Source organism: Lolium rigidum, chromosome 6 (genome assembly GCF_022539505.1).
Source record: "Lolium rigidum isolate FL_2022 chromosome 6, APGP_CSIRO_Lrig_0.1, whole genome shotgun sequence".
In the NCBI taxonomy this organism is placed as follows: Eukaryota; Viridiplantae; Streptophyta; class Magnoliopsida; order Poales; family Poaceae; genus Lolium; species Lolium rigidum.
Window position 1 is genome coordinate 315,287,690 of NC_061513.1, and position 14,736 is coordinate 315,302,425.

Below are 14,736 nucleotides of genomic sequence, written 5' to 3' on the forward strand. Positions count from 1 at the left end.
TTGTGTGTGCAACATGGATTACACCCATTGTATGTGAATGTACAATCTATCACATCCGATCGTCACGAGATGCTTCAAAACGACGAACTTTAGCAACGGTGCATACAAGGGGAGAACACTTTATTATCTTGGTATTAATGTGAGGGATCATCTTATAATGCTACCGTCGCGATCTAAGTAAGGTAAGATGCATAAAGGATTAACATCACATGCAATTCAAAATATGTGATATGATATGGCCTTTCTTCTTATGCTTTTGATCTCCATCTCCAAAGCACATGAGCATGATCTCCATCGTCACCAGCATTTCACCAAGGTCCATGGCGCCGCTTCATGGTTGTCCATCACTTATAGCTACTATAACAACTACTTAAAATAAAGCTATTACATGATGAATAGACACGCAGGTCTTAACAAATTTAAAGACAACCATTAGGCTCCTGTCGGTTGCCATAATACAATAATGAACATCTCATACATCAAATATAATCATCATCACATCATGACCATATCACATCACCAAACCCTTCAAAAAAAAGTTAGATGCCTCTAATTTGGTTTGCATATTTTACGTGGTTTAGGGTTTTCGAGTAAGATCCAATCTACCTACAAACATGAACCACGACGGTGATACTAGTGTTGTCAATAGAAAGAGTAAACTGAATCTTAACTATGGTGAGAGAGACAGACACCCGCAAAGCCACTTATGCAATACAAGTTGCATGTCAAGCGTGGAGCAAGTCTCATGAGACGCGGTCATGTAAAGTTAGCCCGGGCCGCTTCATCCCACCATCCCGCAAGATGAAAAGTACACTAACTAAAAACAACAAAAGCATCAACGCCCACAAATCCATTGTGTTCTACTCGTGCAACAGATCTATGCATAGACACGGCTCTGATACCACTGATGGGTTCGTTTGCATGGAAAACAAAAAAATTCTACAGTGAACATGAACAAAAACCAAGATCCAATGTAGGAAGAAGCAAGATCTAATCTATGAAGATCGAAGCAACGAGATGTATGTGAGACTAACCCTCGAAGATTCCAAAGCCTACGAGATTAGATCTCGTTGTTGATGTAGTCGATTGTCCTGTGCTGCAATTCGGCAGCACTTCCGTACTCGGTCGTGCGTACGGTGTCGATGAAGCCCATCATCTCCCCGTTCCAGTGGGCAGCGGAGGTGTGGTAGATCCCCTCGGAATCCCGGCAGCAGGACGGCCTGGTGGTGGTGGTGGAGGAGAGAAACTGCAGGGCTTCGCCAAGCCGGTACAGATGTGTAGTGGAGGAGAGAGGGGGCGCCAGGGCTAGGGTTTCAAGGGTGTGCGCCATCTTCCCCCCCCCCCCCCCTCTTTATGTAGGGGGAAGTCGGTTTGGGGTGCCCCCCCACGCCCGAAACAGATCTAGGGCCGGCGGCCAAGAGGGGGGAGTTTCCCCCCCCCCCAAGTTGATCCCCCTTAGGGTTTTGGGGAACCCTAGTGGGCTGGCCGACTTGGGTCTTGAGGGGCATGTGCCCCTGGCCCATTAGGGCTAGGATGCACCCCCTCGGTCCATGTTGGCCCCCTAGGTCGTGGGCCCCATGGTGGACCCCCCGGACCCTTCTAGAACCTTCCCGGTCTTCCATCGGAAAAATCCCGAACTTTTCCGAAACCTAGAAATCAACTTCCCTTATATGAATCTTATTCTCCGTACCATTCCGGACCTCCTCGTGATGTCCTGGATCCCATCCGAGACTCCGAACAAACTTCGGTCTCCATCTCATATTCTGAATCTACTTATGCGACATCGAACCTTAAGCGCGTCACCTTACGGTTCGTGAACTATGCAGACATGATCGAGACTCCTCTCCGACCAATAACCAATAGCGGGACCTGGAGATCCATAATGGCTCCTACACATTCAGCGATAACTTAGTGATCGATTGAACCATTAACATACGATACTGATTCTCTTTGTCACGCGATACTTTACTTGTCCGAGGTTCGATCATCGGTATCTCCATACCTAGTTCAACCTCGTTACCAACAAGTACTCTTTACTCGTTATCATGGTATGTCATCTCTTGTGACCTTTTCACATGCTTGCAAGCTAATTAGATGTCATTCCACCGAGAGGGCCTAGAGTATATCTATCCGTCATCGGGATGGACAAATCCCACTCTTGATCCATATGCCTCAACTCATACTTTCCGAATACTTAATCTCATCTTTATAACCACCCATTTACGCAGTGGCGTTTGATGTAATCAAAGTACCCTTCTGGTATAAGTGCTTTACATGATCTCATGGTCAAAGGACTAGGTTACTATGTATCTGAAAGCTTATAGCAAGTTAAACTTGATGACTTGATCTCATGCTATGCGTACTATGGGTGTGTGTCCATCACATCATTCACCTAATGATATGATCTTGTTATTAATAACATCCAATGTTCATGATCAGTAAACCATGATCATCTATTAATCAACAAGCTAGTTAAACGAGAGGCTTACTAGGGACTCTGGTTGTTTACACAACACACATGTATTACTGTTTCCGGTTAATACAATTATAGCATGGGGTGTAAACATTTATCATGAACACTAAGACATAACAATAACTAATTTATTATTGCTCTCGGGCATATCTCCAACAGGGAAATGGTGTTTGCGCGCAGGTCATTTCCCTCGCGCACGAAACACCGCCCTAACGCGCCAATCTATTGGGCACGCGCGGGAACCGGTAATCGCCGGCGGCAGGCCTTGACAGGACGTTAAACCGCCATTACCAACCTTGACGGTGTCAGTGCTAAAAAAACGCCCGCACCGCTGGGGATACCCCCACGCAAGCGGTCATCCCGAGCTTTATGGCGTCCACGGGCCAACCGCAAACAGATGCGCGCGGACAATTTGAGCATCTGAAATGCGTCGGCCCGTTGGAGATGCCCTAGGCTATTTTTATAAAACCGAAGATATCATATAGTGTTCTTTCATGATTATGATATCTGCCTCAGCTCAAAACTCTGTAGCAGTGGGTATGTTAACTTAAATAGGCTTCTTCCATAACGTCAACAAGATCCCAATTCCATATCTATCAATTTAAAGTGTGAAAATTTTCTTGAACATGTTAGTACAAGAATATGGAGATTGCCCAACTGTCAATACTCAAATTCTACGTAACTAATAGATCCTGATGGCAAAAGTTTGCATTTCTTCTAATAAATAAGAACGAAGGTTTGGATCTCCAAAACTATATATCATTCTAAAAAATACATAGAAGCAAGTGGCCATAAGAAACGAGCGTAAACAAGGAATCGCTCAAAAGAATTAGGTACCCTTGTTCCAGTCACTAAAAGATTCAGAATAGGCAACTTCAGAATTATCCAAAACAAATGCTTAAACTATTGTTTCTCATTCAGAATAAAGTACTCCGTAGGAATTCTGAATCATGAAGACTGGAGAGGCAGAGCCACCCTACGCTGGAATGCCTTCAAACTGCCAAATGTAAACAAAGCATGACATAAGGAAAGAAAGCAGTGAACCCAGTCCACATTTCACAACCAGATAGAATGACAACTTCGGTAGTTATTGAATTCTTAATATTATAGAGCTGCAACATAAACAAGTAGAATAGTTAGTTTATTATTTTATCATTGAATAGATGATGATCTGGAGTAGGTACTCGTACCAAGCAACTAAGCAAGCATGCATAAAGCCAGCAACAAAAGGTTGTATAAGAATTAAGAAAATGTACACCGACAGGGACTGGTTGTGGGGAAAATCAAAGAGCTGCAGCAGCTCGGTGCCGTGTCAACTCTGCCACTGGATGGTTGCTTTCATCGATCACCAAAAGCCAAGAAGAAATCGGTTTCATCATGTTCAGCTCAATGGAGTTAGGGTAGCTGTAACATCACACTGGACTAGTTTACTGAACAAATGAAAACGCAGTAAGACTGCATACACACAACACAAGCATGGAGGTGGTACTCTGTAGATGCCAAACATTGTTGACATTCACAGACCAATTAGTTCAACAAAGACATGGCTGTGTGCAACGCGAGCTTGCTGGTACCTTCCCTCCTCTCCATCTTGATGATCGCCATGGCAAGTGATGAGGCCGCGCTGCTTGCCTTCAAGGCAGGGCTTAGCAATTCCAGCGCGCTAGATTCTTGGAATGGAAGCACTGGCTTCTGCAGCTGGAAGGGCGTGACATGTAGCCGCAAGAGGCCGACGCAGGTGGAAGGGCTGAGCCTGCCCTTCCTTGGGCTCGCCGGCACCATCTCTCCGGCCATAGGAAACCTCACCTTCTTACAGATTCTCAACATGAGCTCCAACGAGCTCTACGGCGAGATACCACCAAGCATTGGTCGCCTCCGACGACTGCAGACCCTCGACATGGGGAGCAACATGCTCTCGGGTATGTTTCCTGCCAACCTTAGCTTCTGCACCAGCTTGACAACTCTCATTCTCCACTACAATCAGCTCAATGGTCAAATCCCAGTCGATATTGGCAACACTCTGCCACACCTACAGAGACTATCGCTGATGAACAACACTTTCACCGGGATTATTCCAGTGTCGCTGGCTAACCTGTCATCACTGAGTGCCGTGTCTCTCAAGGGAAATAGGCTCCACGGCCCAATCCCAGAAAACCTTGGCGAACTAGCTGGCCTGCAGTTCCTCAACTTTGAGAATAACGACCTTTCAGGAGTGATTCCACCCTCTTTGTACAATTTGTCGTCATTGGTAACCTTTGCGGTTGGAGGGAACAATCTGCATGGCAACATTCCTGCCGATATCGGAGACAAATTTCCTAGAATAGAAGGATTTAGCCTTGGTGCTAACCAGTTCAGTGGAGTCATTCCTTCTTCGATCTCAAATCTCACCACACTGAAAGGGTTATGGCTCTCAATCAACAGATTTAGTGGTTTTGTGCCTCCTAATCTGGGGAGGCTGCAATCTCTTAGACGTTTGTTCCTGCATGAGACCGATGTTGAAGCAAACGACAAGGAAGGCTGGGAGTTCATCACTTCAATGGCAAACTGCAGTCAGCTGGTAACCCTACTTATCGCCAACAACTCTTTCAGCGGAAGGCTGCCAAGTTCAATAGTGAATCTCTCGACAACTATCGAGTACCTTTATTTAGGTTACAATAACATCTCCGGACATATACCCTCAGATATTGGCAATCTTGTAGGCCTTAACGTACTCGAGATAGAGCATACTTTCATGTCTGGATTGATCCCAGAGAGCATTGGGAAACTAGTGAACTTAGTTCAGCTATACTTGGAAAACAATAGCTTTTCAGGCCTCATACCTCCTTCTATTGGTAATCTCACACAACTAGAATGGCTACTTGCACCCAACAACAACTTACAAGGGCCAATTCCAGCAAACCTTGGAAAACTGAAATATCTTCAGATTCTTAATCTGTCCATGAATTACAACCTGAATGGCTCGATTCCCAAAGAGATTCTGGGGTTGACGTCCCTTTCTTCTTACCTAGACTTGTCATACAACTCATTATCTGGACCTATTCCTTCAGAAGTCGGTGGATTACACAATCTTAACAAGCTTGTTCTGTCAGGAAACCATTTTTCTGGCGAGATACCTGCCAGTATTGGAAACTGCATAGTGTTAGAATTCTTGTTGCTGGATAGGAACTCATTTGAAGGAAGCATGCCAAAGTCTTTGGGGAACATAAAAGGGCTCCGCGTATTGAACCTGACCATGAACAAGTTTTCTGGTGGGATACCTGATACTCTTGGAAGCATGGATGGCCTAGAAGAATTATATCTGGCACAAAACAACTTCTCAGGGCCGATACCGTCAGTTATTCAGAATTTGACCATGCTGTCAGAAATAGATGTATCCTTCAACAATTTGCAGGGTGAAGTGCCAAAAGGAGGTGTTTTCAGGAATTTAACTTATGTGTCAATTGCTGGAAATAGCATGTTATGTGGTGGAGTGCCTCAGCTTCACTTGGCTTCATGCTCTATGACCAACACAGGCAAGAATAAAATTGGGTGGTCGAAGTCAATCATAATAGCTCTTGCAACAACAGGATCAGTATTGTTGCTCATTTCACTGGTTGTCCTTACTCATATTTTCTGCAAGAAGGCAGGAAGACAGAAGGACCAAGAACCGCCTATGCTTATGGAGGAAAGATATCCAAGAGTCTCTTATAATGCATTATCAATGGGAACTGATGGATTCTTGGAAGCAAACTTGCTTGGGAAAGGAAGATATGGTGCTGTCTACAAATGCACTATGGATGACGAAGATACAAGTACAACTGTGGCTGTAAAGGTGTTTAACCTTCAACAATCAGGATCATCCAGGAGTTTTGACATCGAGTGTGAAGCGTTGAGAATAGTGCGTCACCGTTCCCTTATAAAGGTTATCACATGTTGCTCGGGCGTCGACCCCCAAGGGCAAGAGTTCAAGGCGCTAGTTTTTGAGTTCATGCCTAATGGTAGTTTAGAAGGTTGGCTTCATCCAGAATCTGAAGAACTCACTTTGAGTAATACACTCAGCCTAGGTCAGAGGCTAGATATTGCTGTTGATGTTGTGGACGCAATTGAATACCTTCACAGCCACTGTGAGCCACCAATCATCCATTGCGATCTCAAGCCAAGCAATATTCTTCTTGCGGAGGATATGAGCGCCCGTGTTGGAGATTTTGGCATCTCAAAAATACTTGGCGAAAAAATAATAAGTAATCAAAATAATTCAAATAGCACAGTTGGGATAAGAGGTACCATTGGTTATGTTGCTCCAGGTAACTGAATTTTTGTATTGTTTCCTTCTACTTTGCTGTGAGTCATAGATGTGCTTTATGATCAATTTTTGTTGCAAATATTGTAGAGTGTGGGGAAGGCTCTGCAGTCTCAACTGCTGGCGATGTGTACAGCCTAGGCATATTGTTGCTTGAGATGTTTACTGGAAGGAGCCCCACAGATGACATGTTCAGAGATTCACTGGATCTGCATAAGTTTGCCGACGATGCTCTTGGTGAGAAAACCTTGGAGATAGCTGATTCCACAATTTGGCTGCATGCAGAACCAAAGGATGACACTGCAAGTAATAGAATCAAGGATTGCTTAGTTTCCATCTTCAGGCTCGGCATATCCTGCTCACAGCAACAACCCAGAGACAGAATGCTGATAAGAGATGCAGCAGTAGAGATACATACAGTCAGAGATGAATACCTCATGTTTTCAACTTATGAATACTTAACTTACGGCTGAAGCCACCACTTCTGCATTTGTTTGCATGATCAACAAACAATCAAGCAGAAGACAGCATGTAAATGCCAGAAATAATTGTAAGTTCGAAACCATGTGTGGGTCAGAATATCTTCCTGGTATGTAATTCTTTGCATAATGTCAGAAAAATGCGGATTTATATAAATGTTACCCCTATGAGGCATGCACATTATCAAGATTTCATGACCTGAGGTACGTGGGAAGAACTCAGAGCCCCTACGTTGTCCAACTAAAGCTAATAAATCAACAGGACAACCATCAGATTCATATGTAGTACATACAGGCAACAAAAATTTCATATCCCTACAAAAGTGAAGCAAAAGATGGAAAATGGCTTCTCTGAGAAATGGACATTTGCATGCCAATTAAACATTACCTGTTCAGAGCAGACACTAAATATGCAGCTTGAGCAAAACTGAAATAAATTTCATGTAGAAAACTTCATCGATCCTGAAGCAGGCAACAACCATAGCTCAATCCACAATCTGGATGCGCACAGATGCCAATGATAGCATTAGAATGGAATAGTATTTGGATTCATGGATTGAGTTAGGCTTTCATGTCCTCAAAGCGACTATTGAACTTGACATTGAACTTATGGATAAGTTACTTTAAGGAGACTGACTAATGACTGGTACTAACCGATGGACAACCAGTGTTAACTACAATTCATAAACTAGAAACACAAAATAAGAAAGATAATGGCAATGCAAACAATGAGAGTGCTGGCATTCTTCATCTTCCTTCTGATGATCAGTACATGAGCACTGACGGAAGCAGCAATAATACCAATGCTGGATTTCAAGGCAGAGCTCAGCTTAAGAGAGAACAGAAATTGCTTATGCACCTGGTAAGAACTTGCATGCAGTCCTGAGAATCCGTTGCAGATGGTAGAGCAAAGTTCGTCTTCATCAGCATCGGAAGCCTGACAACATCACTCCAAATGTTCAGACACATTGTAGTATAAAGTATAAACACAAATAAGGCCATCACATGACATTATGACAAGTATCAGCCAGATAGTATAGTATTACCTCTGTTCCATAGTATAAGAAATTTCGGTAGGCTATTTTAGCAACATTGCCATTTTCAAGCACTGGATCCGTGAGGCAACGATTTCCTGAAAGCAGCACCACATGGTTCTTCTAATTTCACAATGCCAGGCAGTTCAACTATCAAGGGATTGTTCAAGAAAATTCCGCAATCATGTAAATTTTCCCCACAACCTCCAGTTCTCAGTCAAGAAAAATCCATGTAAAAATTAACCAATCAACATAACAGAAACCATATGGGAGTGGAAAGCCAGCACTATTATTCCAAACAAATAGCAGCACCGAGTAGTTCCTATTTACAACTGCCCAACTATACACTAACCATCATCTACCCATTCCAATTAACCTGCTACAGTTCCAACTTCCAGGTAACCAGAGTGCGCTACAGTTCCAGATAACCATAGTTCCTGCTACAGTTCTAGATAACCAGAGTTTCGACAGCAAGTAACAACTGCCACTGTTCTATGAAACCTAGGAGGAGCTAAGCTTCGTGGCGAGGGTGACCATGATGCTAACCTTGAGCTTCTCGGAGGTGGCGCTGATGGAGGAGCTTGCGATGGGCATGCCGCCTCGCAGAAGAGATCGATCGCTCGCCCCTTCTCCGGGCTCCTCCTCCGCGGAAGATCTGATCGACACCGGCTTCTAAGCGTTGGGCACCCTCCTGACGGGGCCTTTTCGGCCTCCTCCGCCGTCGCGGCTGGTTCCTCCTCCAGAGCTCCTCTCCTCCATGTGCGTTTGTACCGGGAGAAACGGTGACCGTCGGCCTTACTGAAGAGGCCAGTTCACTTGACAGTGAGCTAGACAGTGGTATATGCAGGATAAACAGTAGGTGCATGCCAGCCCGTGCTATACCTCGTCCTCAGCGGCCACGGACCCTCTCAGGCAATAACACAAACACCTCGCGCTCAAGAGCAACGCAACGTCGCAGCGGCTCTGAGGAACCCAGCCGGGCCCAGAGCCGCCTGCCGCCGCGACGGTTAACATGGTAACGGACGGCGCGACGAGATTGGCCGAACCAAAGCGCGGCGAGCTGGGCATCGCCATCGCCGCCGCCGGCGAAAAAAGCTGCGTTACGACCTGGCCGATATCGCTTTGGGAGGGGGAAGAAGGCTGGTTGGTTAGTTTAGCCGCGAAAAGAAGGGAGAGACAGCGGTGACGCGCTGTGTGGGGAGGAAACCATTGGAGGCGAGAAGAGGGGTTCGGGAATTGGGGTTGGAGAGAGACATCAGACATGGATTGGAGCCACTGTTTGGCGCGCATCCATCCGACTAGCATATTCTAAACTGAAATCCCGCCAAGAAATTTCGTGTGCAAATTGGAATTCTGATGTGCCGCGGAACACTACAGGTTGAAGCACCATGGCGCGCAACGCAATGCAAACAGAAATCAAATCCCAAATTCTTCACGTGCAGATCCGACAATTGCCAAAGCGCAACAGCAACGCGATGGTCGGGAGCCTGATTAGTGTATCTTGAGGCTGAAACAAACTGAATTGTGCATCTGAACTGAACACTCGTGGCTGCGCTAAAGATTTGCAACAGAAACAAGTGGATTCGTCGGCAGAAACAACAAACGGATTGCGACCTAAGCTTAGGAGTGGAGACGTGGACCAACATCTCTGCAATTCCACAAGCAGTATCTACATATATTCAGAGATCGACAGACATAGTCACAGATCAGAACAGATTAACACAGAGCATTGATGGGTAACACCACGTTCAGATCACACAAACGAGCGCTTTGCAGGGAATCCAGAAATCAAAAGAACAGAGATTAAAAAAAACTAAATAAATTGCACAGGCAGATGTAGAACATTAGTAACTTGGGATTGAAATAACAGTGCTGCTACAGCGACCAGCACATTTTCTTACAACACCACACGGTCATGAGTCATGACACACTCGAGCACCTAACTACAGAGTACAGCAGGAACATCAAAGCAACACTAAAACAGGTGAAGCAGGGGACTCTCCAAGAACATCAGAACAATCTAAGAAGAAGTGAACTTGGTGACGGCCTTGGTGCCCTCAGACACGGCGTGCTTGGCGAGCTCGCCGGGGAGGACGAGGCGGACGGAGGTCTGGATCTCCCGGGAGGTGATGGTGGGCTTCTTGTTGTACCTGGCGAGCTTGGCGGACTCACCAGCCAATTTCTCGAAGATGTCGTTGATGAAGGAGTTCATGATGGACATGGCCTTGGAGGAGATGCCGATGTCGGGGTGGACCTGCTTGAGCACCTTGAAGATGTAGATCTTGTAGGTCTCGACGCTCTTCTTGCCCTTCTTCCTGCCCCGTTTCTCACCGCCCTCCTTGGCGGCGGTCTTGCCCGCCGGCAGGCTCTTCCCGGCCTTGGGCTTCTTGGCGGCGGGCGTCTTCTTCGCCTTCTCGGTCGCTGGCTCCTCCTCCACGGGCTTCTTCTCCGCCGGCTTCTTCTCTGCCTTGGGCGCCATGGGAGCTGCTGCTGATTCGACGGGGAGAGAGGTCGCTGGAAGGTGGGAGATGAGGTGGGGAATTGGTTGCAGATGAGATGTGTGGAAATGAGGAGGACGCGGGGCAATATATAGAAGGGAGGAGGTGGACGCTGATTGGTGGAAGGGTGGTAGCCGCGGATCGGTGCTGCCAAGTAATTCCAGCCGTTCGCCGCTGTTCAGGATGGACCGTCTGGATGCGTTTCGACGCGGATCGCTGACGTGGCGAAGAAGTGGGCGGGGAGCAGAAGGCGGGTGATGGAATTTCGTTTCGGCCGCGCGCATGTGCTGCAACTGGAAGGACTCCTCTCTGGCGGGAACTGAAATTTTGGAGGTCACTGCACCAGGGCCCAGCTGCCAGTGATAGAAACTCTATGACGCCGAGCCGTAGGCAAGTAATGTGAGAATTTGTGTCTGTAGATCTTTTCCGTGAGATGGTACTTCCTAATTTCATTCGAGTAAAATGCGACCAACAGCACGATTTAGGTTGATAGAAAATTTGCGTGTACCTCCATATGATTATATGTACTTTAACATTGATGACTAAATGAGCACATTGTGCAACTTTGTGTAACAAGGGTGGAATCGAACTCCACTTTTTTTTACTATGGATATGCTTACGAAAGTGTAGGTTCAACAATACTTTTAAAGGGAAATATTGAATAATACTTGAAAGTTGTACGCGCAAATCTTTATTGGTATATTCAATATGATTTTTTTCATTCAAAAATGAACAAAGTTGTAATAGAAAATTACAGTCAAATTTACATTTTGGAGATTGTGTAACGGTATCCAAAACGACAACTTTTATGGATCAGGCTATACCTCCTCCTCCTCGTGCGCTGCTTAGTGAAGCTCTACCCGCGAGACCCCTCCACCATAGCCACCACCCCATCTTGTTGCTAGTCCAGATCACATCTACTTCTCTATCTCTCTTGCTGGATCAAGAAGAAGACGCCACCAAGGCGTATGTGTGTTAATCTCGGTGGTGATGCTCGTTGTGGTGCTGGATCAGATTGGATCATGAAAAAGGACTTCATAAACCAACCATAACCTTAGAACTTTCTGTCACTGTCCCAGATTCAATAGAGGCATGAACCCACTATCGAGCATAAATACCCCTCTTGGAGTCACAATTATCAACTTGGCCAGAGCCTCTACTAGCAACGGAGAGCATGCAAGATCATAAACAAAACATATATGATAGATCAATAATCAACTTGACATAGTATTCCATATTCATCGGATCCCAACAAACACAACATGTAGCATTACAAATAGATGATCTTGATCATGATAGGCAGCTCACAAGATCTAAACATGATAGCACAAGAGAAGAAGACAACCATCTAGCTACTGCTATGGACCCATAGTCCAAGGATGAACTACTCACACATCAGTCCGGAGGCGATCATGGTGATGTAGAGTCCTCCGGGTGATGATTCCCCTCTCCGGCAGGGTGCCGGAGGCGATCTCCTGAATCCCCCGAGATGGGATTGGCGGCGGCGTCTCTGGAACTTTTCTCGTATCGTGGCTCTCGGTAATAGGGTTTTCGCGACGGAGAGAATAAATAGGCGAAGGGGAAGAGTCAAGAGAGGCTCGAGGGGCCCACACTCCGTCTCTCCTTCGGTCTTCTGGAAAGCTCCATGGAAAATAAGACCCTGGGCTTTTGTTTCGTCCAATTCCGAGAATATTTCCTGTGTAGGATTTCTGAAACCAAAAACAACAGAAAACAGGAACTGACGCTTCGGCATCTTGTTAATAGGTTAGTGCCAGAAAATGCATATAAATGATACAAAGTGTATATAAAACATGTGAGTATTGTCATAAAACTAGCATGGAACATAAGAAATTATAGATACGTTTGAGACGTATCAAGCATCTCCAAGCTTAGTTCCTACTCGCCCTCGAGTAGGTAAACGATAACAAGGATAATTTCTGAAGTGACATGCTACTATCATAATCTTGATCAATAGTATTGTAAAGCATATGAGATGAATGAAGTGATTCAAAGCAATGGTAAAGACAATGACTAAACAACTGAATCATATAGCAAAGACTTTTCATGAATGGTACTTTCAAGACAAGCATCAATAAGACTTGCATAGGAGTTAACTCATAAAGCAATAAATTCTTAATAGAAGGTTTTGAAGCAATACAAAGGAAGATATAAGTTTCAGCAGTTGCTTTCAACTTCAACATGTATATCTCATGGATAATTGTCAACACAAAGTAATATAATGAATGCAAATTAGCAAGTATGTAGGAATCAATGCACACAGTTGACACAAGTGTTTGCTTCTAAGATAGAAAGAAGTAGGTAAACTGACTCAACATAAAGTAAAAGAAAGGCCCTTCGCAGAGGGAAGCAGAGGATTACTCTTTGTGCTAGAGCTTTTTATTTTGAAAACATAGAAACAATTTTGTCAACGGTAGTAATAATTCATATGTGTTATGCATAAGACATCCTATAAGTTGCAAGCCTCATGCATCGAATACCAATAGTGCTCGCACCTTGTCCTAATTAGCTTGCATTTCCATGGATTATCATTGCATTACATATGTTTCAACCAAGTGTCACAAAGGGGTACCTCTATGCCGCTGATACGTCCATTTTGCATCACTATTTTATATCATAATTTACTGTTATTCATTGATATATTTCATATTTGGAGATGATACTTATGTTATTTCACCTATTTTGCATGTTTCATGATTATTGGAGAATTACTCACCGGAGTCAGGATTCATGCTATTGAGTGAAACCATTGAACCAAGGTTTATGTTCAGATTGTTATTCATCATCATATCACCTCTGATCATGTTCCATATGATGTCTCGTGAGTAGTTCGTTTAGTTTTTGAGGACATGGGTGAAGTCTAAATGTTAGTAGTGAACTATGTTGAGTAATATTTAATGGTTTGATATTTAAGTTGTGGTGTTATTCTTCTAGTGGTGTCATGTGAACGTCGACTACATGATACTTCACCTTTATGGGCCTAGGGGAATGCATCTTGTATTCGTTTGCTAATTGTGGGGTTGTCGGAGTGACAGACAACCTCGAACCCCCATTGGTATATCGATGCGGGAGGGATAGCAGGATCTCGAGTTTAAGGTCTGTGGTTAGATTTATCTTAATTACTTTCTTGTATTTGCGGATGCTTGCAAGGGGTATAATCACAAGTATGTATTAGTCCTAGGAAGGGCGGTACATTAGCATAGGTTCACCCACACAACACTTATCAAAACAATGAAGATTAATCAACTATATGAAGCGAAAGCACTAGACTAAATTCCCGTGTGTCCTCAAGAACGTTTGGTAATCATAAGTAAACAAACCGGCTTGTCCTTTGTGCTAAAAAGGATTGGGCCACTCGCTGCAATTATTACTCTCGTATTTTACTTACTTGTACTTTATTTATCTGCTATATCAAAACCCCCTGAATACTTGTCTGTGAGCATTTACAGTGAATTCTTCATCGAAACTGCTTGTCAACACCTTCTGCTCCTCGTTGGGTTTGACACTCTTATTTATCGAAAGTACTACGATACACCCCCTATACTTGTGGGTCATCAAGACTATTTTCTGGCGCCGTTGCCTGGGAGTGAAGCGCTATTGGTAAGTGGAATTGGTAAGGGAAACCTTTACTGTACGTGCTGATTTTATTTCTCGCCGTCTGCTATAATTCATTATGGAGAGATCTTCTCTTGAATTCCTATTTGGGAAATCTACTACTACTGCAAAGGTAGTGGATGAGGCGCCAGGTGAGAAAGAGGTTTCATACAAAATACCTATGAAAATTATTGAACGTGTTGTGGATAACCGCTATGAAGGGGATGGAACTGTCCATCCTGGAGATCATTTACTGTTTTTACATGAATTTTGCGGGTTATTCAAGTGTGCAGGTATTGCTATGGATGAAGTTAGGAAGAAACTATTCTCTATATCGTTGTCTGGTAAAGCGGCGCGTTGG

The 14,736-nt window shown here is 44.5% G+C and overlaps 2 protein-coding genes across 2 annotated transcripts; one reads left to right on the forward strand and one right to left on the reverse strand.

Annotated features, from left to right (window-relative positions):
- Positions 1-3,932: 3,932 nt before the first annotated feature.
- LOC124668062 (probable LRR receptor-like serine/threonine-protein kinase At3g47570) lies at positions 3,933-7,286 on the forward strand. Its single transcript, XM_047205268.1, has 2 exons — positions 3,933-6,756; positions 6,843-7,286. Exons 1-2 carry the CDS (start codon positions 4,017-4,019, stop codon positions 7,223-7,225), a joined length of 3,123 nt encoding a protein of 1,040 aa, XP_047061224.1. The 5' UTR covers positions 3,933-4,016; the 3' UTR covers positions 7,226-7,286.
- A 2,816-nt stretch (positions 7,287-10,102) lies between these two features.
- Positions 10,103-10,798, reverse strand: LOC124665244 (histone H2B.1-like). Its single transcript, XM_047202663.1, has one exon. The coding sequence runs from the start codon at positions 10,742-10,744 to the stop codon at positions 10,286-10,288; it is 459 nt and encodes a 152-aa protein (XP_047058619.1). The 5' UTR covers positions 10,745-10,798; the 3' UTR covers positions 10,103-10,285.
- Between the last annotated feature and the right edge of the window lie 3,938 nt (positions 10,799-14,736).